This window comes from Xiphophorus couchianus, chromosome 4 (genome assembly GCF_001444195.1).
Source record: "Xiphophorus couchianus chromosome 4, X_couchianus-1.0, whole genome shotgun sequence".
NCBI classification, from domain to species: Eukaryota; Metazoa; Chordata; class Actinopteri; order Cyprinodontiformes; family Poeciliidae; genus Xiphophorus; species Xiphophorus couchianus.
Window position 1 is genome coordinate 13,946,364 of NC_040231.1, and position 27,180 is coordinate 13,973,543.

Sequence of the window (27,180 nt, forward strand, 5' to 3'; positions counted from 1 at the left end):
GGCACAATTTCAAGGTTTTAATTTGCACATGTTTTTAAAGTCATATTTGATATATACAGCATTTTTATATCAACTGAAGGTAACATGGTTACTTGATTGTGCTATAAATGGCAGTCTGTGTCTAGACCTGTTAGAGTGAGATGCCACTCTTTTTCCCCTTGACTTGGGTCATTTGAATGTTTTATACATATTTAGTTATAGAGCTTCCTTGTTCATAGATGTATTCTATATTAGCAGTATGTGCAGATTCTCAACATTTGCATGCTCACAGTTTCTCCTGTCTCTTCTTTCCTCCATTTTTTTTTCATTCTGCCTTCATTTCCTCTCCATCAGTAGCTAATCAACCTGAGACATGTCAAATCATTGGGTATGTGCTCTGTCTGGAGTCAGGTTAATCTCCAGAATGTGGATAATTTAAACCTAACATGACAGGATTGAATCCACATAAAGATAATTTCATTCCTATATTTTGTACCAATGGAGATGTCACATTCACTGACAGTCATAGAGCAGTGGTTTCAAACCAATTTTAGGAGTGGAATCTATTTAATAGATGTGATATATTTTTGATCTACTTTTATACAGTATATCCTGAATTTAAAATGCATTAGTTCTCTATTACATTTTCTCTATTTACACCCAAAGTAATCTCTTTGAAGAAGTTAATTGAGTTGGAAATAAGCTGCTTCTTACATCAACTTTTCTTTTGCTGTGGCCCCCTATTAGCATTTGGTCAGAATGAATGTCATGACCCGGGTGTTCCAGTCAACGGACAAAGGTATGGTGACCAGTTTCAACTGGGCAGCTCTGTGGCTTTTCGCTGTGATCAAGGATTCATTAGGACACAGGTAAAAAAAAAATATCATATCTTACTACTTCAGATTCCTTTTTTCCCAATGTTTCTTGAGTAAAAAGCAATTTTCCTGTCAGCTGCACATTTTTTCAAAAAGTAATCTTTTTTCCAGGGGTCGGACCAGGTCACTTGCATCATTCAGGATGGGAATGTCGTTTGGTCCGCTGCTGTTCCTCGATGTGAAGGTGAACATAAACAAACTTGCAATTTCTTCTACGTATGTCGGAGTAAATGGTGATAATATTTCACCAGACTAAAACACAGCAACATATCAAATAATTTGATTCCTTCTGTGCAAGTAAAATGCATTTCTTCACTTCAGCAGGAGTGTGAATTAAATTTTTTTAATTGCTTTTGGCCTCTCCACACTTATTTTAGGCTGCTTATTTATAAACACTGCCCATTGCCTCTAGTTATGCGAGTACATATTCATATAAGCTAATATAAATCCAGGCAGGTGTTTATATAATTTTAAATAGGCCAACGTGTCATTGTAATGACAGAGGAACTCTGAACATACTATTATTTGAAGAGTTTTTGAGAGTAACTTGCATCATTCCATGCACTGATGGCTATTTTTGCATTTGTCTTTTTCCTGTTAATTATATTGTCTCAATGACATTATTAAACTTTGCCTGTTAATAAATTAGATGGTAGAGACAACCAAATTAAAGTGGTTCATCATCTCATCAAGTATGCAGAGTGGGGGGATGCATTCTGTTGGATGAAAAAAAAAATTGTATACAAAATATCTTTACTAATTTCCTAATGAATCTACAAAGTTCTAATTGCCCAGCTATTTAGCGTTTAAAAAAGTTGCTGACTTGCTAAAAGTCCAGATTTAAAAGGGCAACTGGTAGGGATACAGTGTTTTAACATAGGAGGAGTGGAACATGTTTACAACTAATATACAGTATTATATAAAAGTTAAAAGATAATATTTTTTTTAAAATATGATTACCTTGTCCCCTTTTCCCACAAAGTTGTGAATCTATGAGTTATTTTAAAGCAGGTGACTTAACACTTAAATTTTAAAAATAATTAAAATACTGAAAGCCCAAAAATAACTTTACTCTTTGAATTCTAATAATTCATTGAAGAGGTGTTCTGATCTATAATCTAGTGTCAGTGCTGGTTTTGCTTCCTTCTGTTTTATTAGTTGCACAGATCTAAGGATACATTTTTTGGTGTAATTTGACACTTAAATATGCTTGAATTCTTCTATAAATTAGCATATTATAATTATTTAAAGCGTTTTTCAAACAGGCAAAAGTTGGATTTGTTTACTTTACCAGAAGATTGGCTCAGCATAATTTCAGATATAAACATTTTTGTGCAAATTGAAGACATTCAAAAAGGATTAGAATGCTAAAATAAATTGAGCAAATGATAAATCTTCAAATTTAATGAAATGCAATCTTGGTTCTTGTACAAGGCAAAAATGATTAATTATATTATTTATCGTCGTTGTGTGTGCATCTCTCTACGTGTATTTGTCTCCATCTTCCTCCAGCTCCCTGCGGAGGCCATCTCACAGCCCCTACTGGTGTTGTACTGTCTCCTGGTTGGCCATCCTTTTATAAAGATTCTCTCAACTGCCAGTGGGTCATTGAGGCACAGAAAGACCATGCTGTAAAAATACACTTTGACAAGTAAGTTATTTAATATTCTGCTTACAGAAATGCAGTTTACCACTTTTGTCTGCAGGTTTAATGTGGCTTCTATGATTATTATCGGTAGTATGTTTTGGTTGCTTAGGTTGTATATAATTAAGTTGTTTAATCTTTACTGAGGTCTTCTTAAATTACAGTGCAAGATAGAGATAAATAAAGTTTGTGCGTTACTGCACTACATGATTAATGTTTGTTATTTGCACACATTTTTCTTGGAAACAAGCCATGTAAAAATGTGCTCAAGCTTGAACCTGCTATGGCTGAAATTTGTCTTTTTGGGACATGATGTAAAATTCAAGTCATCTTCATCACCTGCAAGGCATTTCATTTGCAAAGTAATGCACATGTCCGTGGCAAAGGCTAGTTCATTTTTCACTGAGGTGGTCAGATATTGTTATGATGGATGACTGGCTCTCTAGGCCTGATTATTTTTCAGCTAACATGCATTTGATTGCCTATATGAGAAATCAGTTTCTTCTTGATTAATGAGTTACTAACCAGGGTAAGTATTGGTCTTAAATGAACTGATTTAGTTGTTTTGGTATGCAGGTTACTGAGATTGCAGTATAAACGGTTTGATATTTGGGGGGAGATGTGAGGAGTCTATAATTTGGTGAACTAGTGCAGGGTAAGGTAAGGTAATTTTATTTATATAGAACCAAAGGAAAGAACAAAAAGAGGAAAGAAACAAAAAATAAATTAAATGTTGGTTCTCCATGTTTGATTCTATGAAGTAGATGGTGCTAAATGTTGATCTAAAGTATAAAAACTAAATGTTCCTGTTGTGGGTTCAGAAGCGTCACATGATGCATCAGCGGCTGATGTACCAGTGCTCAGCATTGAGCCGGTGGCCATACCAATTTAGCATAGGTTAGAACAACCAGAGGAGGCTATAATCTGATAAATTGTTATACAATTGTACTTTTAATCAAATGTTTAGGTAGTACATGCGTAAGCTATTAAATTTGAATTAGCTTACTGTGCTGCAAGTGAAGTTATTAGCATATTCTTGCTCAGCTAACTCATCTTTTGACAGCACTGCAATCCAATTTTCTGTTAAACAATTAATTAGATAGTCGCTATTCCCATCATGTATCTTTATGGTTGTCTGATTTAGTGTGTGCATACTTGTTTATTTGTTAAGGTTCCAGACGGAGGTAAACTATGACACACTGGAGATCAGAGACGGGCCGTCAGCCTCCTCCCCACTGATTGGTGAATACCATGGCACCCAAGCGCCTCATTTCCTGATTTCCACATCCAACTTCCTGTTCCTGTTGTTCACCACCGACAATAGCCGCTCCTCAGCTGGTTTCAGCATCAGATATGAAAGTAAGGCCGATGGAATAACTGATAGAGGTGTTTTTTGCAGACACTCATTTACTCACCCTCTTGACTCTATCCTGTTTGTGCTCGTGCCATGTGGTTTTCAGGTGTGAGGATGGAGTCAGACTCGTGCCTCGATCCCGGTATCCCAGTCAACGGCCGTCGCCATGGCAGTAGCTTTTCCATTGGCTCCCACGTCTCATTTACATGCAACCCTGGATACACACTCAGTGATCAGGAGCCAATTGTTTGTGAGCAGAGTCACCAGTGGAGTCATGCTCTTCCCAGCTGCGATGGTTAGAGTCTTTCTTTTCTTTCATTTCGGCTCTGTTCATTCAGTGCAGTAAAACTTTCATTTCTTCAAATGTAACACTGTGGAAATGTGGTCATCCGGAAAATAGTGAAGTCAGGGACGCTGCATCACCTTTGTAAAGAGAACCAACCCAAATTACAAAATGTATACGCATTGGCACAGCAGGTCAGTGTGGTCATCTTGTTTCTTTAAACCCCAAACTTATTGAAAAAAGATTTTAAAAAGTTTAAAAACTACATTTGCAATGTGCTTGATATAACCCTTAAAAAACTAACAGTGCCATTTTGCAACCTTTATGTTTATCACAGTACCTGGGTGTTCAGCACAAAAGGAGGGATGTCGAAATAACCCTATTTTTTCATAATCGCATTTTACTCTTGTTCTAAGCTCAATCATGCCAGACTTTTTGTGTAGTTTTCATGAGATTAACTTGTGGTTTTTAGACTGATCTTAGCAGTTGAGCTTGTGTGGGTGAATCTTTAGCTGATACTAAATGTAGAATGCAAACCGGATGTCTCTTTCAGTTGATATTGCTAAAGTGAAAACATGCATCTAATCAACATGTTGAAAGAAAAGAAATGAGAGGAAGACCATCATATGCAATCCCAGTTAGACACATTTCCATATTATTTGTTACTTTCAGGTGGTTTCAATGGAGATTTTGTGACGTTTTGCAATAAAAAAGCTTGAAAGGCTTTTCATGAGAGCAACCTACATTCACTGCTCAGCTTCTCAACAAATGCATTTACCTTACAAAATTAGCCTCATTTAAAAGGAATATGAAGAGGGTTTGCAGTGGTATAGTATTTATTGCCAAGATACATTGATACAACAAGGAAATAATCAACCAAACACAAATTTCCTTACTTGCAAAATAATTTTTTTTATGGTTTCATTCAGCTCTACCGAATGGCTGTAAAAACAAAACCAACATGCTCTTAGACACTTGCCTGTTATTCTTCCAGTTTTGTGAGTACACATCATGTTTGACAACCTTAAAAAAGATGGGGACGTGCACGACCAGGATTTGTGTAGGATAATCCCTTGTATCTCACTTGTTCACTTCAGGGCTGCGGTGTAAAAAAAGGATTAATGTCCTTAAAGCTGTTCTTAATGGTATGCAAGGAAATTGAAAACATCTATGGTTTATTTAAAATAAACTCTGGGAAATTTCAGAACGGTACTTTAAGTTATTTAGGGTACCGTACCTAAATATATGCACATCTGTCTCTCTGTACTGACATAAGTTTCCCACATTGAAATGTAAGTCCATTATTCTTCTATATTTATGAAAATTACAATCAGAGCATCTTATTTTACATTTTAAAAGACCTTAGTGTGTTTTGATGTGGAAAGGGGAACAAAGACCTGCTGTGTGCCTGTCTTTACCAAAAGAACAGGTCAGAAATGCAACAGAATTTATAGTTCATCCTCTCTTCTTCATCCATCCATCCATCCATCCATCCATCCATCCATCTTCCTCCGCTTATCCGAGGTCGGGTCGCGGGGGTAGCAGCTTCAGAAGGGAGGCCCAGACTTCCCTCTCCCCGGCCACTTCTTCCAGCTCTTCCGGGGGAATCCCGAGGCGTTCCCAGGCCAGCCGAGAGACATAGTCTCTCCAGCGTGTCCTGGGTCTTCCCCGGGGCCTCCTCCCGGTGGGACGTGCCCGGAACACCTCACCAGGGAGGCGTCCAGGAGGCATCCTGACCAGATGCCCAAGCCACCTCAACTGGCTCCTCTCGATGTGAAGGAGCAGCAGCTCTACTCTGAGTCCCTCCCGGATGACTGAGCTTCTCACCCTATCTCTAAGGGAGAGCCCAGCCACCCTACACAGAAAACCCATTTCGGCCGCTTGTATCCGCGATCTCGTTCTTTCGGTCATGACCCAAAGCTCATGACCATAGATGAGGGTGGGAACGTAGATCGACCGGTAAATCGAGAGCTTCGTTTTTTGGCTCAGCTCTCTCTTCACCACGACGGACCGGTACAGCGCCCGCTTGACAGCAGACGCTGCGCCAATCCGCCTGTCGATCTCCCGCTCCCTTCTTCCCCCATTCGTGAACAAGATCCCGAGATACTTAAACTCCTCTACTTGGGGCAGGACACCCCCCCTGACCCGGAGAAGGCACTCTACCCTTTTCCGGCTCAAGACCATGGCCTCGGATTTGGAGGCACTGATCCCCATCCCGGCCGCTTCACACTCGGCTGCGAACCGCTCCAGCGAGAGCTGCAGATCACGATCCGATGAAGCCAAAAGGACCACATCGTCTGCGAAAAGCAGAGATGAGATCCTAAGGCCACCAAATCGGATCCCCTCAACACCTTGGCTGCGCCTAGAAATTCTGTCCATAAAAGTGATGAACAGAATCGGTGACAAAGGGCAGCCCTGGCGGAGTCCAACTCCCACCGGAAACGAGCCCGACTTACTGCCGGCAATGCGGACCAGACTCTGACACCGGTCATACAGGGACCTGACAGCCCGTATCAAAGGGCCCGGTACCCCATACTCCCGGAGAACCCCCCACAGGGCTCCCCGAGGGACACGGTCGAACGCCTTCTCCAAGTCCACAAAACACATGTAGACTGGTTGGGCGAACTCCCATGCACCCTCCAGGACCCTGCCGAGGGTGTAGAGCTGGTCCAGTGTTCCACGACCAGGACGAAAACCACACTGCTCTTCCTGAATCCGAGGTTCGACTATCCGACGGACCCTCCTCTCCAGGACCCCTGAATAGACCTTGCCAGGGAGGCTTAAGAGTGTGACCCCTCTATAATTGGAGCACACCCTCCGGTCCCCCTTTTTGAACAGGGGGACCACCACCCCAGTCTGCCAATCCAGGGGAACTGCCCCCGATGTCCATGCGATATTGCAGAGTCGCGTCAACCAACACAACCCTACAACATCCAGAGCCTTAAGGAACTCCGGGCGGATCTCATCCACCCCCGGGGCCTTGCCACCGAGGAGCTTTTTAACCACCTCGGCAACCTCGCCCCCAGAGATTGGAGAGCCCAACCCAGAGTCCCCAGGCTCCGCTTCCTCAGTGGAAGGCATGTTGGTGGGATTGAGGAGGTCTTCGAAGTACTCTGCCCACCGACCCACAACGTCCCGAGTAGAGGTCAGCAGCACACCATCCCCACTATAAACAGTGTTTGTGCTGCACCGCTTCCCCCCCCTGAGACGCCGGATGGCGGACCAGAATCGCCTCGAAGCCGTGCGGAAGTCTTTCTCCATGGCCTCTCCAAACTCCTCCCACGCCCGAGTTTCGCCCGCCGGTACCCATCAGCTGCTTCCGGAGTCCCACAGGCCAAAAAGGCCCGATAGGACTCCTTCTTCAGCCTGACGGCATCCCTCACCGAAGGTGTCCACCAACGGGTTCGAGGGTTGCCGCCGCGACAGGCACCGACAACCTTGCGGCCACAGCTCCGATTGGCCGCCTCGACAATGGAGGCACGGAACACGGTCCACTCAGACTCCATGTCCCCCACCTCCCCCGGGACGTGTTCGAAGTTTTGCCGGAGATGGGAGTTAAAGCTCCGTCTCATAGGGGATTCCGCCAGACGTTCCCAGCAGACCCTCACAACACGTTTGGGCCTGCCAGGTCTGACCGGCTTTCGCCCCCACCACCGGAGCCAACTCACCACCAGGTAGTGGTCAGTGGACAGCTCCGCACCTCTCTTCACCCGAGTGTCCAAGACATACGGCCGCAGATCCGATGAAACGATGACAAAGTCGATCATCGAACTGCTGCCTAGGGTGTCCTGGTGCCAAGTGCACATATGGACACCCTTATGCTTGAACATGGTGTTCGTTATGGACAATCCATGGCGAGCACAGAAGTCCAGCAACAGAACACCGCTCGAGTTCAGGTCGGGCGGGCCGTTCCTCCCAACCACGCCCCTCCAGGTCTCACTGTCGTTGCCCACGTGAGCGTTGAAGTCCCCCAGCAGAACAAGGGAGTCCCCAGGAGGAGCACTCTCCAGTACCCCCTCTAAGGACTCCAAAAAGGGTGGGTAATCTGAACTGTCGTTCGGCCCGTAAGCACAAACGACAGTCAGAACCCGTCCCCCCACCCGTAGGCGGAGGGATGCTACCCTCTCGTTCACCGAGGTGAACCCCAACGTACAGGCGCCGAGATGGGGAGCAACAAGTATGCCCACTCCTGCCCGACGTCTCTCTCCCTGGGCAACTCCAGAGTGGAAGTATGTCCAGCCCCTCTCAAGGAGACTGGTTCCAGAACCAGAGCCATGCGTCGAGGTGAGACCGACTATTTCTAGCCGGAACCTCTCGACCTCACGCACTAGCTCCGGCTCCTTCCCCACCAGAGAGGTGACATTCCACGTCCCAAGAGCCAGTTTCTGCAACCGAGGATCGGACCGCCAGGGTCCCCTCCCTTGGCCGCCACCCATCACACAGTGCACCCGACCCCTATGGCCCCTCCCACGGGTGGTGGGCCCATGGGAGGGGGGGCCCATGTTTCCTCTTCGGGCTGAGCCCGGCCGGGCTCCATGGGTAAAAGCCCGGCCACCAGACGCTCGCCATCGTGCCCCCCCTCCAGGCCTGGCTCCAGAGTGGGGCCCCGGTGACCCGCGTCCGGGCGAGGGAACACCAAGTCCAATGTTTTTACTCATCATTGGGGTCTTCAGGCTGCACTTTGTCTGGTCCCTCACCTAGGACCTGTCTGCCTTGGGTGACCCTACCAGGGGCATGAAGCCCCAGACAGCATAGCTCCTAGGATCATTGGGGCACTCAAACCCCTCCACCACGATAAGGTGGCAGCCCATGGAGGAGCTCTCTTCTTCACTAAGATCCAATTGATCTTAGTGAATTGATGTTAGTAATTTGGATCTTCGTGAGCTTTTCCACAGTTTGTTAGAAGCTCACTGAAAAAATTCTCCTGCACTCAACTCTTGTACCGAGAATGAGATGAAACGACTGTTTCTTTTCAGTTATGAAGTTATTGCAATTTAGTAGACTTTGTGTGCTAATTTCACATTGGGTGACATTGCTATTTTCTTTCACTGCAACATCACCCAATAACTTAGAAATTTTATTCTGACAGGTTTCTCCCAGTTACAGGTAATTCTGCAATTTTACAGTCTGCTTTTACCCAAAATGGGGTGTTTCCTTTTCCAGGGTAAGGAAGTGACATGATCTGATATTACTGGCTGCACAGCATTAGTAACTAGCACATACATTAATGCTGACCTTTACACTTTGTAGCAATTTTAGTCAGTTGAACAGACTTATAGAGTTTATGCAAAGGTAGTAAAAGACAGTTCCTTGCTAAGTATATTCAAATCCCCTTAGCTTTTCTCCTGCTTGCTGATAAACATTCTAAAACTTTCTGCTTAAGAATAATGTAAAATGTATTTTACTGTTTATTATTCTACCAAATAAAACAAATTAAAGGCATCAAGAAAAGTCTCCACCATCCTGTTCCAGCTCAGTTGCTTGTGGTGATATTTTATTTATAGTAATACACAGCACAGAGTGACGGTTGCTGCCGTAACATCAGGGTCATATGCTACTCTGACTCAGCTTCAAAATAGTCATCTTGTGTTGAGGTAAATATTTTGAGAACAGCATATTTACCCTGGAAACTCTTTGCTTGTTTTAATTATACAGTAATAACTGTTATTGTCCATTACATTGCAATGGTAAAAAAACTATTATAAAATTAAACAAAACTAATTATTACAAAAGTTCGCATATTAAATTTTATAAACATGTTCAAAAAGACATACCAAAACACATCACATTAGTGTTCACAGTTTTCTATTTCCTTTTAAAAATTAAATCAGAAAAGAGGAACTCAGAGGAAATAAGATGATGCACTGTTTTAAAGGAAATGAGATACCCTACTATGACAACCTCATCTTTTCTTTTTCACTATTTGCAACTGACAGCTGGACTGTTGATTTTGCAGTCATTCCTTACTCCCTTAAAAAGATTTCTGTAAAAACTTAAGTTAGATGTTCAGTCTCAGTGAAATTACAAAACTCAACAAGCACTACAGAAACAGATGCTCAGTGGGCATTCACCATCTTTGCCCTCACTTCTTCTCACAGTTCATTTTATTACTTGAAATGAATCTGGAAAGTCCGCTTTCATCCCCCAATCGGAAAGAATCCAATTTAAAAACTAAAGTCAAGATGTCTCTACTTTGGAGTGATTTTACATTGAGCCTCTCTGTCTCACACTATCTTCTGTATCAAGTGAACATTTTGTTAAACGACCGCTGTGACATTTTCAGTTTGTTTCAACAAGCATTCCATGTCACCAGACGGATGTCATATGACAGGATACATCATTTCTGAATGACACTTATAAAACAGCACTGAGCCTTGACTCAAGTGTGATATGTCATAGTTTGCCTTTGGGGAAGTGCACAATATTGTAAGGATGTCACACATTTCTATTTTTTTTTATTTAATTATCTCTCTTTTAATAAAATAGAAAAACTGGAAGAAACATTTACATTTGTTCATGCAGTACTTTTTTTTATGGCACTGTGCACTGTGCCAGTGTAGCAAGCCAAAACAAAGAATTAGCCATCCCCCTAACTAGTCTTCTGTTTTTGCTTTGCTGTCTCACAATTCTCTCAAACAAGTTTTATCACCACACAAAAGAACCTGACTAGATACAACTCGGTTTTAAATTTAGGGCAAAGAAGTTGAAGTCAAAATTTCCCAATGAGAAATAGTTTGTTGAAGTTATGTGACACATACTATACACTTTCAGTGATTTCCAGACAGCTAAGTTCCCCTGGAACATGGAACAATTGGGTACATAACCAGAAGTTAATCCCAATGACTAAATGATTCATCAGAGAGGTCACAAAAGAACCCAGGGCAAAATCTAATGCACTGGAGACCTTACTTACCTCCAGGTCAGTATTCATGTTTCAGCAATAAGAAAGACAGTTTGACATGGAGGTAGTAGTGAGATGGCCTGGGGCTTCTCTGCTGCTTCATGACCTGGAAGTCTTGCCATCATTATCAAAATCAAGAAATCTGCTTATTCCTATAAAGCCTAGAAAGGCTTTTCACTTTGGGACTCAAATTTCAAGCACACTGGGGTAATGCAGCAGGATATAGACCTGAAGCACATCAGCAAGTCCACCTGGGAATGGCTGAAAAAAGTCAAGGTTTTGAAATGACCTCATTAAAGTCTAAATAAATCTAATTCAGATGCTGCAGCATAACCTTAAAAGAGCTATTCATGCTTGAAAACCTTCTAATGTGGCCAAATTAAAACAATTCTGCAGAAAAGAGTGGACCTGCTCAGGGATGTAGAAATGCCAGTAATGACAAACAATTGACAGTAAGAGAGGGGAAAACAGTTATGTTTAAGGAGCAGTCACTTTTTCACACAAGGTAAAGTTGTTTTGGAAAAATGATTTCCCTTAATAAGCTAAATCATCATTTGAAGAATGTGTCTTGCACTTATTCAAGTTGTCGTTATATCTTAAACTGGAACTTTATGTCTTAAACTTAAAGGAGGCAATTACAATTTCAAAGTTCCTTTTGTACTCAGGAAAAAAACCGCAGAGACAAGGAGGAGATCTGTAGACATTCTGTAGCAGCTCACACACTCATTAAAATCAGTAGTTTGTGTGGGAGAAAAGTCATAGAGACAAAGTAACCGCTTAATACCACCACTCTGAACTTTAGACAACGTGGTCAGAAAAGTACACTCCCCATAAGCATTTACCCACTCTGCACTTTTAGCGATCCCACAAAGTCCACTAAATCAAAACTGCTCATCTTGTTCATGAAGGTCAGCTAAATTGCCAAATGGATAATATAGAACAGGGGCTGCTCTTTTTTGTGCGAGGGAGAACACTGAAAGAGTGCTGTGACATTTTAAAGGTTTGTAGTTGGTAGCAAGACAACAACTTGTTAAAAGTGACCAAAGCCATCTTTTTTTTGTTTCAATTAAATACTATGTCAACACAGTCCCTGAGAGAACGAGTTAATTAAACAAAGCAGAACATTTGGCCAAAGAAATGACAGATATCGCTGAATAATTATATAACAATATCTCTAAATAACTACCTCTCCTTTCTCTGAAAAAAAGGTACATTTGTTACTTTTCTTTCCGAATGAGTTACTACTTCTTGAATTCTTGTTAGGCATGAATCATCTTTCACTCTTTTCATGCATTGTGGTAGAACTCTGAGCTTCTTTCTTTCTTTCATGATCCATCTTCTGGTTCACCCACACAGATCATTCACACAGCTGAAGGAGCTTCAAATACAAATGCACACTTCAGCCATTTTCTACAATAATCATTTAGTCAGATAGTGTCCCAGTTTTTTTCTTTTTTTTTTTTAGATCTGATGAGAGAGTATATATATATATATATATATATATATATATATATATATATATAAAAAAACTTGCAGTGATTACCAAACTACACAAACCTACTGATCAGAAAGAAAGAGAGCAGCCCTCATCTCACACAGGTACTCAGGTCTTTTTGAGATAAGATATGCAATAGACTTTAGGGCGAGATGCAGAGAAAGCCAGTGAAAACCAGTGAAAGGGGTGAACACAATTAACAAAAATATCCTCTTATCTCTAAAAGTGTAGCTGAAAACTTGGAGCGCTAGTTTGTAAAATTAATATTTTGTTCTTAAAAAAATTCTAATACATTACTAACACTTAGCTAGAAGACATACAAGTGCATATCATAAATTACAATAACATCAGTTATTTTAGCAAATTATTTAAAAAATGTAAAACTGCAATTTTATATAGTTTCATTAAACAGTGATATCTTTCAAGCTTTTCATTCTATACTATTCTATTTCACACTATTTTTATGGGTTACAGATAATGAAGACCTAAAGTCAATTTAAGCTTCCTGGAAACTTTGAACATTGTAGAAGACTAGAAAAAAATATGATGTATAATGCCCTTAAGGTGCTTTATGCAATCATGGAAAATAGTGTTGACTTGACAGTTGCCCAGTGGACACCTTCAGCATGAAGTCACATGTTGGTTGTTCACTGCGCTCTTCCCAACCATATAACAGACAGATGGATGGAAGGAAAAATTGTAGAAAAACGATGATCAGACAACAGGTTTAACTACAACCTTAAGATAGACTCTGAAGCAAAGGCTATTCAAGATTTTCACAGAGACTCACAAGGCATGGACTGCAAATTGAGTCCATGCTTTAAAACTAACCACAAAATGACATCTAGCTCACAGGCTACAGCTGTCAGATTCCTTAGTTTAAGCCACTCCTTAACCTGAGGTAACATCCAGCTGGGTAAGGAGAAAAAGAACAGGATTGTTGCGCAGTGCTCTAAAGTTCTCTTTTAAGATTAAAGTAATTTTTCATTTCATTTGGAAGACAAGGTCCCAGAGTCAAGAGAAGGGGCATAGAGCCACAGACTCTTGGTTATCTTAAATACAGATTTTACACTCACTGCTGTTGAAGGGAGTCAACAAATGGTGTTGGTCCATTTCTTTGACGATTTATTGAGTTTAAAGACTTACAGTACATGTACAGACTTTTTTTTCTTAATAAGAACATTGGGGGGTACTTCCTCCATTTTCACAGCTTATCTTTCTTTGTTATTTGCACTTGGAAATATTTGCAAGCATATGAAATATTTTGTCCATAGTAGCCATGTGTCAGCTCTGGAAAGCAACATGTGAAAAGGAGATAATATATCCTCCATATAGTAAGTAATAAGTCTAATTTATGGCATTTTTCTGGCTATTTCAGTAAATAAAAAAGTTAAAGTGGTTTTGAAACCTTGACCTTTTAAAACCTCTGCATACTTTCACACTGTTAACTGACCTACAGCTGTAAAATCTTCTATGATCTAAAATTTAGGAATTTGCCTATGTCTGTTTCTTTACTTTGAGCTAACAAAACAAAGCTTTCACCATTTCATAACAAACACTTTAATTAACTCAAATTTAACTAGATCAAACTAAAAAGCACTGAAAGGAAAGTAGTAAACAAAAACCAAAAGCAACATGTATTGATTCAGCAGTCTCTAAAGCTCTTAATCCCCTTTTTATATTACGGTACTATTGTATTTCTTTCTTTCTGTTCTATATGAGTACTGCATGAGTTTTGTTTCATTTATAAATCAGTTTCAGTCCCTGATGGGGAAAAATTTTCTTTGCAGGACATGTTGGCCTCCAGTCAAATTATAAAGAGTACCTGTGGGAAGGTTTGGCTCTGCGATGAGATTCCAAAACTGCACTGATCTTCAAAAACGGGGCACAGTACACTCACTTCACTAATGACCAGAGGAGTCCATAAAGAGCAGCTGAAATTAATGCACAGCCTTGAGCTCAGCAGACCTGTTGATGTAGAAAAATTGCCAAAAGCACAGCAGTGTAATTCTTGACGCTGCAGCACATAGATTATTTTATTGAAGCTAATTACCTGTTCAGGTATTAAAAGGTGGATCTAATTTGGTAAATAAAGGTGTCCGATCATTTAAGTGTCATAAGACTTCACTCTTCAATTTTGATGATTGAAAGGTTTTGGTATAATGAATGATTATGAGGGTTTGTTAATATTTTTTTCTGTACTAATGTAACTAGGCATTGAAATATTTTTCAACCAATATGATATTTTAAAAACATTTTTATTAGACTGGCTCTTGTTTAGACACTTTGTCTTCTCAGAAGTGTTGTGCCATACGTGGGCACCCTTAGTGCAGCCACTTTCTTCCAAGTCAGACATAAAATTGATATCCTATCCTAGTAATGGAAAATGATGAAGATACTGTTGGCAGTAGGATTGGCTGGTACAAAATTTAATTAATAGGTCTCTGAGGTTGATTTAAATACCCTCCCACTAAATTCTGCAATATAAATGCACTTGCAATAGGGCTAGGCAAAAATAAGATAATGTATATACCTTATATCTCCTAATAAGCACTAAAGTAGATGTGTAATAAATAATAATAGTTGAGAATTTACAATAAAATATGCTCTCCAGCAAAATCAAAGTGGAACTAAATATTGGCCTTGGTGTATCATAAAACAAACAATCTCACTCTGTTACAACTAAACTTGGTATTTGTCTCATTCTTGCTGCTGTGCAATGCAGCAATTACACAGAGCTTGGATGTAGCTCTGTGTAATTGCTGCATCTATCACACTTTTTGTACACCCACAAAAAAGATATAGTTCCCCCATAAAACAAACAAGCTGTTAAGATCAGTTGCAGTGATTCAGTGTATTTTATTCAATAAACGTTTTTGTTTAGACAATTTAAGCCTTTCAGTGTATCCCTTACTTAAACCCAAAATGCGTACAGAACTGAAATCCTGAAAGGGACTTTTTTCCCATCTATACAATGAGTTTTAGGTTATATACTGAGGTAACCTGCATCACTTTTATAGAAGAAATATATATTTTTAAGGAAAGACCTAAGACTTCACTCAAGAATTCGGCATTTTTTTTTGTAGTTTAACATAATGTCACTGGTCAGGTATATCTGTTATCTGAGTATGTCAGAAACTGTTGATCTACTGGAAGTTTCCAACAGCCATCTCATGGGTCCACAAGGAACCATCTGAAAAAATTGAAACTATCTAGTGAGCAGCAGATGTGTAGATGAAAATGGCTTGCTAATGTCAGAGGATAATGGGTAGACTTGTTCCAGATGAAAGAACAGCAACAGTTGCTTAATTAACCACTCGTTACAGCCAAGTTACTTGTAATACCATCTTTGACGTGTGTTACAGCAGCCATTTGCTAACCCAGAAGCTTCACAGTTGAAGGACATGCAATTTGACCTGGACCTCACTGATTGTCAGTTTTTATTGTGCAAGCGTAGAGGTATACATGAATAACTGATGATATTGCAGACATGATTAAATCTAATTACAAGGAAACTGGCCACCCAACAAAGAGTGGCGCTCACCACATTATTCACTGTCCACATCAACAGCACTTAACAAAATGAAGGAAAGATAAACACTTCAAACAGATCATTAATTAAAACCATTGACAAGATAAAATATTCAAAAGCTAATTCAAAAAAAAAAAAAAAAAAAATCACCCAATTGGCCACTGAGAAGCTGAGATTTTTGTAATGTCCCACAAAACCTGACCAATGATGCAGAACTATATATACCGGTACTTTGGCCTTTACATGGTGCCAGGCAATTCATATTTGCTGTACATAAGGTGGATTTATTGTCTTACGCTTATTGTCTGCAAAGCTCTTTCTGTTTGTCCAACATAAACCAAACCTCAAGGACATTTTCAAAAATATATACCACACAAGTTCTGCAGTTTATAAAGTTCATAAGCTGGATATTGTGCTTAGTCATCACAGCCAAAAAAATCTTTTATGTTAGAGACCCTTATTGTAGTGGTTATCAGAACTAGATGCGCATGAGCTACAGCAGTAGCTCATCAGCTGACCACATTCATGTTGCCAAAGAACAGGTATCTGAGTGTACAATTCACACATGCACACCAAGATTAGGAAATAAGAGATTAGAAAGGCATTCTTAGTCTTCTTTTCTACTATTTACAACTCAAAAGATGAAGGTAAGGTTTTCCACCAAGCACAGTAAAATATTTGTGCAATTGATTAATTGAGTAAAAACTATGTTTGTGGTAAACCTGCAACCAAAGTAAAGGCACACTTTAAGGCACTTTGTTCTTGTACTGTATAGTGTAAAGAAGCAGGCATATCTGTGAATTTCTTAAGATCTCTGGACATTGTGTTGTAGCTCGCAGTTTGTTGTGTCTTTGTAATATAATAAATATTACATATTCTCCTTTTTGATTCCAATCTTTTCTGTCTGTTTTCTTTTTTTTTATTTTAGCATTGTGTGGAGGCTATGTATTTGGTAAAACAGGAACAATCCTATCTCCTGGCTTTCCTGATTTTTACCCTAATTCTCTGAACTGCACCTGGACTATAGAGGTGTCTCATGGAAAAGGTACAAACACAAATGCATGGACATAATGAAAGCACAAACTGTGCTTTGGAAATTACTGTTGTAATTTTTGTTATGTGAATGGTTAGAGAACATGTACCTGCTTACAAAATTGTAGACTAATGTACTACTCTTGTACATGAGGGTGCATGTTTACTGTAACCACCTTTGTTTCTGTTGTATTTCCTGTTTATTTGTATTAGTTAGATTATCCTTGTCTAATTTTGCTTTTCTTTATTTATCTACCCATTCATTCACCCAATCTTCCACCCATTCATCCAGGGGTCCATCTGGTTTTCCATACTTTCCATCTAGAGGAGAACCATGACTACCTGTCCATCATTGAAGATGGCAACTTCCAGGCTCCGGTGGCTCGGCTCACCGGCTCAGTGCTTCCACCAAGCGTTAAAGCTGGACTCTATGGAAACTTCAGTGTGCAGCTGCGATTTATATCAGATTTCTCCATGAGTTACGAAGGATTTAATATTACTTTTTCAGGTACGAATGCAGGAAAAGCAGTAAAGAGTTGTTCACACTGACCCAGATTTATTTGAAATCAGTGAAAATGTTTCTTGATGTAGCGGTTCTATTTAACGTAAAGAATTATATAAAACGTTTTATGAATTTTTTTGTACTGTGCACATATTTGTTTGACATCAATTGAAATAGAATTAAGCCAAATACTGTTTAAATGATTTTAGTTCATCCAAGAAATTTATTCAGGCAGTAAAAGTGACAGACACCTCTGAAAGAATGACAAAAAAAGCTGTTTTATCTATCTATCTATCTATCTATCTATCTATCTATCTATCTATCTATCTATCTATCTATCTATCTATCTATCTATCTAGATGTACAGTAGAGATTATAGTAGACTCTTAACCAAGCTATATTATATATATTTAATGCTAATTAAACATTTGGCCTTTGTTATTAAACATGCAGTATACCCTAGAAAAGAAATGGTAAACCAAGGTTGCTGAAATGATTAAATTATTTGTTGGTTAGGTGAACATTTTTCCAGACACATCAGTAAAATTATAAAATACTTCTCTAAGTTTCTAAGTTGTTTTTTTTTTTTAATAGAAGAGGTCATTACTGTTATGTAAAAAAACAACTATTTGGCGTTTGATTAAAATTGTCATCTTTGTTAAAACGTTAGAAGAGTCTATTTTTATGACTGCTCCTCTTAACCATTGCAATCCATCAAATAAAGAGTTATTCAATTTTCTTGAAGCCTTAGTCAGGTTAAATATATTCAGCCTTATTCCATTCGCTCCTCGGTCATATTATCTTTCTTGCCTGCATGTACAGAGTACGACTTGGAGCCCTGTGAGGATCCCGGTGTGCCGGCATTCAGCAGGAGGATGGGATTTCGATTTGGAGTCGGCGACTCGCTTGCCTTCTCTTGTTTCCACGGCTACAGACTTGAGGGAGACAGTAAGATCACTTGTCTTGGAGGTGGCAGGAGAGTGTGGAGCAACACACTGCCACGGTGTATAGGTAAGTGAAGACAAAGTAGAGACAAAACACAGACTCATAATTTATTTGTGAAAGTTTTGCACAAATGCTGAGAGAACTTTTTAATAAAATGTTTCCTTCTTTTCATAGATGTATATAAATTAAATTCACAAGCATAAATATCATTTTCTCTTCAGTTTTTATAGCAGTGAAGTGATATGATCTTGTTTGATAGGTAGATGATGAGGTAAACATTTCAAATTGCCTTCTGTACTGCATGAATACGGAGGTAAAGTATCAGCATTTTCTGGGCTGTAAATTTGGCAGTATTTTACTGCGAACGCAGTGGTAATTTACTGTTATGTGACTGGTGAACTGTTGGTTTTATTTGCCAGGATTATTCTGTTAGCAGGTTGTAATTTGCTGGAATTTGATGGCTATCAGTGTTTCTCAGGATGCTGCTGGTAATTTATGAGAGTCTGGCTGAGGGCTGCTGGAAATTTCCGAGCCCCAGAGAGAGTGGACTGAAAATGCTATGATAGCATTATCTGTCAAGAGATCAGGTCTGACTAAGAGGAAGCGAAGTACCAGCAGTAGCTGGCAACAACACAGTGCTCATCTTTTGCTTTGTCCTTCTCCTTATTACTTTGCTGCTGTTTTGTCTTCTTCCTGTTCTCTGTATTTGGACAGTTTTCTGGTAGATAATTAGAATATTGGCTGTTTTAAGGGAGGAGTTAAATCTTAATTTTTTTTAAAGATTTAACTTAATCTTAAAAGAAGATTAAGTTAAATCTTTTTTTATAATTTCTTGCAATTTCAAATAATATTTTTGTCTTCTTTCCATTTGAAGTGATTTCTCCTTTTGACTTTTACAAGCTTCTTTGCAGCAATCCTGCCTTTCCCCTTTTGCAGTCTTCTAATTCCCTCTATGTGGTTGTGATTTAACTTTAAAACTAATTTGAGAAACAAATGCCGGTAGAAACTGTAAATCTACTACGTACCAGCTCTGTTCTTCCCTATAACAAAAGTGCTTTGTGTTTTATATTTATTTATATTAGGTTTTCTATATATTCTTCACCAACTGCTTTACTCTTAGGTTTCTCATGATTTCCTTGTTTCAGTTGTTCTTCTTAAAGGTAACTGAAAACTCGCTAAACCTTTTCAATTTCCTGGTTTCCTCATTTCCATCCATCCACCCATTTTCTGTTCACCCTTGTCCCTAATGGGGTCGGGAGGGTCGCTGGTGCCTATCTCCAGCTACGTTCCGGGCGAGAGGCGGGGTTCACCCTGGACAGGTCGCCAGTCTGTCGCAGGGCGGTTTCCTCATTTACATAAGATAAATCTTTTTTTGCTGAAATGACCAGTTATTTAATTCATTAACTTTAATCAAAAGTTAATGAATCTTTTGATTAAAGTTAATCTAAAAGATAATTCTGTATAATTTCAACATTTTTAGCAAACCATTCTTGCCCTACTTTTACACAAAGTTTTTCATTTAATTTCTGCATGACTTGTGTAGTTTTTTTATTAAATTATTTTTGGCACTTTACAAAAATCATATTTTTGTAGTTATTTTGGATCTTACAATATGTATTTTAAATCTGGATTGTAGATTTTATTAATTAATTTCTTAATATGTCACAACTACAAACTATATTGTGTGATTATTGCAGTGTTTCTCAATTGCAGGGTCCGCTGCCCTGCATGTTTTAGGTGTTTCTCTGACTTGAATAAGTAGGTGATTAACAGGCTTCTGCAGTACTTGATTGCATGCAGAGGAGCTCATGCAGTCATTTGAATCTAGAGCAGAAAAGCATCTAAAATATTCAGGGCACTGGTTACTGAGGAAAGCAATTAAGAAACACTGGATTATTGTGTTGACCAATAGCCAAGCAAATAGTAGAATATCAGTATGAAGAGAAAATGGAAAGGTACCTGATTTCTACCATTTGTTTCAAATAAATCTGAAAAGTGTGGCTTGTATTTAGTGAACTTATCTCCCTTAAAGCTGATTCTTTCAAGATCCTTTCTATTATATTCTATTCTATTCTATTATTTTCTATGTGTTGAGTAATATTTAAATCTTTCCACTGATTTTCATGTTTGGATTTTCACTGGGCCATTGTAACACATGAATATGCTTTAATCTACAACATATGACAGATCTGTTGTATGTGTTAAGTTATTCTCTTGTTGAAAGGTGAACCTTCACCTTTCAACAAGGTGAAAGGTGAAGGTTTCACACAGCCCCAATTCTTTTGCAGCCTCTAACAGCGTTTGTCCTTATAAAACTTGGGGCAGCTACAAAGGGGCTTTTTGTTGCTTTTTTTCACCATTAGCTTTCTTTTTGCCACCCTTCCATAAACATGAGATTTGTGAGGAGCACAGCCAATATTTTCCTTGTAAAAAGCTTCTCCCACCTGAGATGTATATCTTTGCAGCTCTAATAGAATTACCATGGATCTGCTGCCCTGATTATTACTCACCTTTCCAGTCAGACTTGGTTGGTTTCCAATTATGCTAGCCTAGTAAAAACCAGCCTTGTGTTCTACATTTTGCTTTGTACAGAGAGTCTGGACCCTAAGCTACTGAGAAATGATAACTTGCTGGAGGCCTGGACTCTAGTAAAGATGTAATTTGTACCCAGTTGCTAACGTTTGGCCGTGACGACTGTAATGCACCGGTTTGACCCTATGAAGCTTACTGGAGACAATTGATAATTCAGTAGCGTGGCCAACTCGGTCTGAACAGCTACATTCATGTCCACTCTTGCCATTGCTAAAACTACAAGCAGACTACAATTGTTAAACATCGCAAAAAAAATTAAGTCATCATTCACAACTTCTCCTTTTCACTGAGTACCTCAGTTTAAATTCTACTGGAGAAACCCAAGTCAGAGGGAGAATGTTGAGTTGGAAAGCAATGGCCAGGCTACGATTGTGTGATACTCTTTCAGTTTTTGGACGATTTATTTAGTGCTAGAACAATTTTTGTAAAGCTTAACCTTATTTTAAAATTCTTCACAATTTTACCCCTAATACGCCTGGTGTGTACATTAGTCTGATGCTGTTTATACATTTCTTTTCTCTAAGGACTTCACAGAACACCTTTATTAATACTGAGAAAAAAAATGGCACACAGGTGGACTCTATGTACGCTGTCTGAAATCAATTGGTTGCACTAAATCTTATTTAGAGGTAGCTGAGTAATTGCATATACATTTTAAATTTGTAATTGTGCAAATGTAATTAGGCTGTGCCAATTTCTTTCCTCAATTAAAATTATGCATCAGTATGAGTTGGTAATCGCACAAAATACATTGAAGTTTGTTACTGGAACATATCCCGGGAACAGGTACAAGTACATTTTAAAGGCACTGTATCCTTGATATGCATTATACACTAATCATTCTTTTTAATGTTTAAGTGAGGTATACATGGACAATGATGGATAATTATACAGAATTGCTGCAATTTTTTATTTTTTTACCTACACTGTTTCCTCTTTGCTTTTCTCCCCTGCTGCAGCCGAGTGCGGAGCTTCCACGCTAGGACCAGAAGGTGTTCTACTCTCTCCAAATTTTCCCTCCAGCTACGATAACAACCATGAGTGCATCTACCGCATCACTACTGAAAAGGGCAAAGGAATCAGGCTGAAAGCTGAGAGCTTCTCTTTGCAAGATGGAGACTATCTAAAGGTATGCTTAGTCTTTCTCCCTCTCTCTCTGTTTGTCTCTTACAAACACCCAGACACGTGTGTCAGTATGAACTTCCCCCAGGTGGAAAATCCATAAATGTTTAATTTATTTAGGGATCTATGCCCACACATGCACACCCAAACGGTGAATGTGCAAGATTATATCATCCAGAGGTGTGTTCTTGCAGTATACTATGAAATATAACCTTTTCCTGTTCAGTTTATGCTTCAACATAACTGTTGTATGATTAGCTAGTGTAAAATTAAAGAATATTTTATATGGTGGTTGCCTAGTGTGCACGACATGATACTCAGACAAGCTAGGATAAATCAGAAATTTTTGGCAGGTTGCAGACATCTATGCATTATGTAGTTGCCATCAGTAAAACTCTATTTTCTATAGTGCATTAATGAGCGTATTCCAGTCATGTGAACCTATGCTTGTAGGAACTGTGTAAAAACAAGGCTGGAAGTGAAACACATATTGCAGTAAGGGCTTTGAATTCCTAGATCAGTATTATATCTAAATTGTATTATCAAGGTTTGCTCTACCTTTTAAATTTATTGAATATTTGTGTGCAAAGCAATAAACATTCCTGCTGCGGGTTATTAACAATGTTCTCTATTAGTGTTGATAGTTGTGCTTCTGCAGAAGCTGAAAGGAAACAAATCAGCCTCCTATAACTCTTTGGAGAATTACAGCTGTATTTGAGTGCTGGCCTTGGCTTTTATACACTTTCATTTGTTTCAGCTTGTGGTATCTGTAAGTAAAACGAGAAACCATAATTCACAAGAATACCAAGCGAGCATATAAAAGGATCTTAAAGGTGTATTCACGATAAAACAAAAGTGTAACATGTCTCTGGATATAATCTCGGGAGGGCTGGGTGATAGGGGTAGTTAGATTTTCTGAAAATTATTTTAAAATATATGTGTGAGAGTATTTCTTACATTTAGATTCAAGTCATTTTAACAGCTGTTAAAGACTAACCTATCTATACATCAAAACCCTAGAGCTGACAGAGGGTTTACTTTCTTTCGCATATGATTGTGGTCTTACAGCCCAGTGTTTGCATCTCTGTTTACAAAGATGCAAACACTTTACTGTGTTTACATCTAAAATTAATTTCTGGTGACTGAACCATCTATACTTGTTATCAGACATCAAAATTGTTTGGTGTAATCATAGTGGTAATTACACCAAATAATGATTACACTTTATAATGATTATAATCATTATAAAGTGATGATAATCTCTTTTTCGACCACATTCTAAATGATCAAAACAAAACTAAAATGCACAAAATTACACTGATTCCAGCATGTCAAAATGTACTAAGCAAAACTAAAGACAAATTTTAAAAAGTTGCTTGCCAAAAATTCAGCATACCATGGTTGAACATCTTGTAATGTTCAACCATGTACCTCTACTACTCTAAAGTAGTAGAGTTACTACTTTAGCAGCAGTAACTCTGAGTAATTACTTTCTGGCATATTAACATTTGTTAATATGCTGCTTTCAAGGTCATATCACAGCAACGCACCTGTGTTGAGGTCTGAGCTTTCATTGGGTTCTTGCAAGACATTAATTCTTTTGTTGTCACCTTTTCTGCTGTGCACTTTTTGGTCTACTTGGACTAATTTGTACGGTTAATATAGGTGTTTATGTTTTAAACCAGCAAACTGACAAACACCTTACTTTGTATTTGTGCTCTTACTTGGTAATAATCATGTAATGAAATACATTTTACTAACAACACCTAGCTGCCACTTTTCATCTTAAATTCCTAAATCCTGTAGAGTATACTACTTTTATGCAGCTTCTCTTATCTAGGCTTGTTTATTGTACGACTGTTTGAAATATATTGTGTTTTGTACGCTTCAAATAAATTTAGACCATTTTTTTATCGTATCTTAATATTTAAAACACCAAAACTTGAATAACAATCCACTTTCTTTTGACTATAACTGTGTGTTTGTGTAATTGCATTTACTCACTTACATTTCCATTTTTTTTTCTGATTCCGTCTTATGTTGTTTTTATTCACATTGTGTCTTAGCACAGTGAGTGAGGGCCTGGTAACTGGTATGTTGTTAGAATTTATTGTTAGTCTTGGGTTGTACTTGCAGAGTTCTCCCTGACTTTTAGAGAGGCTTAATGTCATTGTGAAAGCTGAAGATGCTGAAGAGGGAAAGGTATAAAACCGAAATAAAAGTTCATAAAAATAAACATTTCTTAGAGGAGAAGAAAGGGTGACACTGAGATTATTAACAGACATAAATAAGCCTAAATGTAACATCCATTACATAAATATTTAAAGAAAACCATGACAAAAAACATACAAGTCTTCTCTCCACATTTTTTCTACATGCCAAATTTCTCAGTTTATACTAATAACACTTAGCAGTCAGTTTGTACAAATAATTGCTGTAAAGGCACAGTGGATTTCTTTAAATGCATCTAGCATAAGTTAAAAAAGATTTAGATATTCAAAAGTCACATTAATGCAAAGGTGTACTTTTAGAATTGTCTAATGAAAAAACTATGCATATCAGTACCTAATTTAATGAATCCTGTTTTAGTCATGTCATTCTTTACACATAATGCTAAAGTGTAACTTTTTTCCATAGTTGTAAAACAACTTTTTTTCTTTTGGTTGTTATGCAGGGTCATAAGTGAGCATCAGGAGAATTTGCCAAGCTTTCAATTTTGATGGGATATTGCGTTTTTGAAGCTGTCTTACTGGATGTACAATGTATTGTTTTTTTAATGCTTTTTGCTCTGGCTGGATGAAGATATGTTTATAGATTATGCAGCTGTCTTTAGATGCTGTCTACTCCTGTTGCCTACACATACATATTTCATGAATCAAGACAAACAGTCTGCAAAAAGCTGCCTCTTGAATTGTTAGCAGATTTCTCACTCTTACTCAAAAAATTTAGTATTTAGTGAGATGAATAAATCCATTTGTGATGGACGGAAAAAAATATACAAACTGCAATGATTCTGTAAGATTGCAAAATTTAGTGAGGACACATTTTTTCCTCTAGTTTACTTAATTAGGGTAACAGATGAGTGCCAATAACTTTCTAATGTTCTAAATTTAACTCAACACCATAAATTGATTCTACATATACAGGACCTGAAATTTCTTGTTGCAATCTGCCTAGTTTGAGCCATGACACATCACCATTTCATACCTCTGCCCACTTACCTGTCCTATTGACACATTTAATGAAGACCCCAAGAGCTCACAAAGAGCTGATGAGTGAATTGATTAGAATAAGTCTTACATCTTGTCAAGCAAATGTTAACAATTTCATCTTACCTAAACTTACTCATTACTTCTGTGACACCAGTTAGAGAACTTTCTAATACTATGAAAGATTTTGCAGAGCCAACACCATCCAACCTGGGCAATAACAGGGATTATTGCTGTTATGGACTATGTTGCTAAGTGTTGTCGTGAAACCAGTACTAAGGAACCATGACTCACCAACAACTCAAGTAAAATATGACCTACCTGTAATATTTTTATGTAATTCTAGGAGTTTGAAAAAGGTAGTACTTAATCGATCTTATTACTTTTCTGACACAATACAGTATTTATTCTTAGTTTTTGTTGTAATTTGAAAAGTTGTTCCTTTTAACTGGTTCACATCTTATCTTTCTGTTTGAAAGGTAAGTTCTGTGTTAAATAGCCAATATGTGATTCAATCACCGTTTTATGTGGAGTCCCTCCAGATTCTATTTTTTGGATAGTCCTGTTTCTGATTTACACACAGTCTCCGTCAAACTTAAAAGCAGATTTAATAACATATCTTACCATATTTATCTGTTTCTTTATTTAGTGGAATTTGGGTTGTAAAAAGGGTGGTCACAAATTAATTCTTTACTTGAGAAATATTCCTAAAGGTTTAGGAATGCACTAGACATGCACTAGAGATGACCGTCCATACTTTTATTCCTTCTTGTTTAGATCATCACAACTACCTTTTTACCTGTCTTAACAAAAAGCTTAATAAAAAGTTAACTTCATAGTCTTTCTAAATGGCATAACAATCTGCATAAGGATGACTAACTGAACAGACAAAAGACATCCTTGACTTTTGTATGAGAGTTTCATCTTTGGGTACTTTTAGAGTTCACTTCAAAATATTGCTGTTAACCTTCACGACTTTGCAAAGTCAAGTTCCTAATTACATTTTTGGCTTGTTAAGAAACTAAACATCAGTTGAGAACTTCAGATCAGCTAACCAGAGAATGCTGATTATTTCTTAGAAGTGTTTTAAAGCATCTGGAGATAGCTCCTTTAAAACAGCCACATGTGAATAATGGAATGCCTTTGTCTTATTTTTGCGTTGTATTGACAATTTTTATTCAAAAAGTGTTCTTGTTAGAATTGTAAAAAGTACTTTTATTCTGTGTGCCGCTTTTGATTTTCATCATCATTTAATTTTTATCTTTTTGCTATTGTTATATTCTATTCTAAAAGCTTGTTATATTCCATTGTGAAGAACGTAGTGATAAGTGAAAAGTGTATTAATAAAGTTTGACTGACATACAAAACATGGTTAGATTGTGCGGAAAATGAATCTTTTTTTTTTTTTAGCTTTTTTTGCAAGTTTTCGATCTTTATGAGCATGTAATAGGAACAAACAAGTGTTAAAAAGATGCCTTGATCTATATTTTAACAAATAGAAATCTTATTAGCTTTGAAAAAAATTTCATCCAGTGGAATTGTGAAATTAAATTATATTCACTAAGATTTAGTTTTTGTTATTATTTACCAGAAAATATATGATGTTTTTCCTTTACTGGAAAATGACAGTTTAAAATAAAAAGAGGGAAATCTTTATTTAGGCTAGCAATTAGCTTGGTGATCCTGAGGCTAGCAGTAATGCAGCTAACTCCCA

At 38.2% G+C, this 27,180-nt stretch overlaps 1 protein-coding gene across 4 annotated transcripts in view; it reads left to right on the plus strand.

Moving 5' to 3' along the window:
- The window catches only part of LOC114143174 (CUB and sushi domain-containing protein 1), a 437,499-nt gene that overhangs the window by 282,443 nt on the left and 127,876 nt on the right, over window positions 1-27,180 (plus strand). For all 4 annotated transcript variants that reach the window (XM_028014977.1, XM_028014979.1, XM_028014978.1 and 1 more), the window contains exons 16-24: window positions 727-848; window positions 966-1,038; window positions 2,367-2,505; window positions 3,671-3,858; window positions 3,960-4,148; window positions 16,993-17,109; window positions 17,389-17,604; window positions 18,421-18,609; window positions 22,095-22,264. In XM_028014977.1, the coding sequence (XP_027870778.1) occupies window positions 727-848; window positions 966-1,038; window positions 2,367-2,505; window positions 3,671-3,858; window positions 3,960-4,148; window positions 16,993-17,109; window positions 17,389-17,604; window positions 18,421-18,609; window positions 22,095-22,264 (1,403 nt within the window). The remainder of the gene's footprint in view (window positions 1-726; window positions 849-965; window positions 1,039-2,366; window positions 2,506-3,670; window positions 3,859-3,959; window positions 4,149-16,992; window positions 17,110-17,388; window positions 17,605-18,420; window positions 18,610-22,094; window positions 22,265-27,180) is intronic.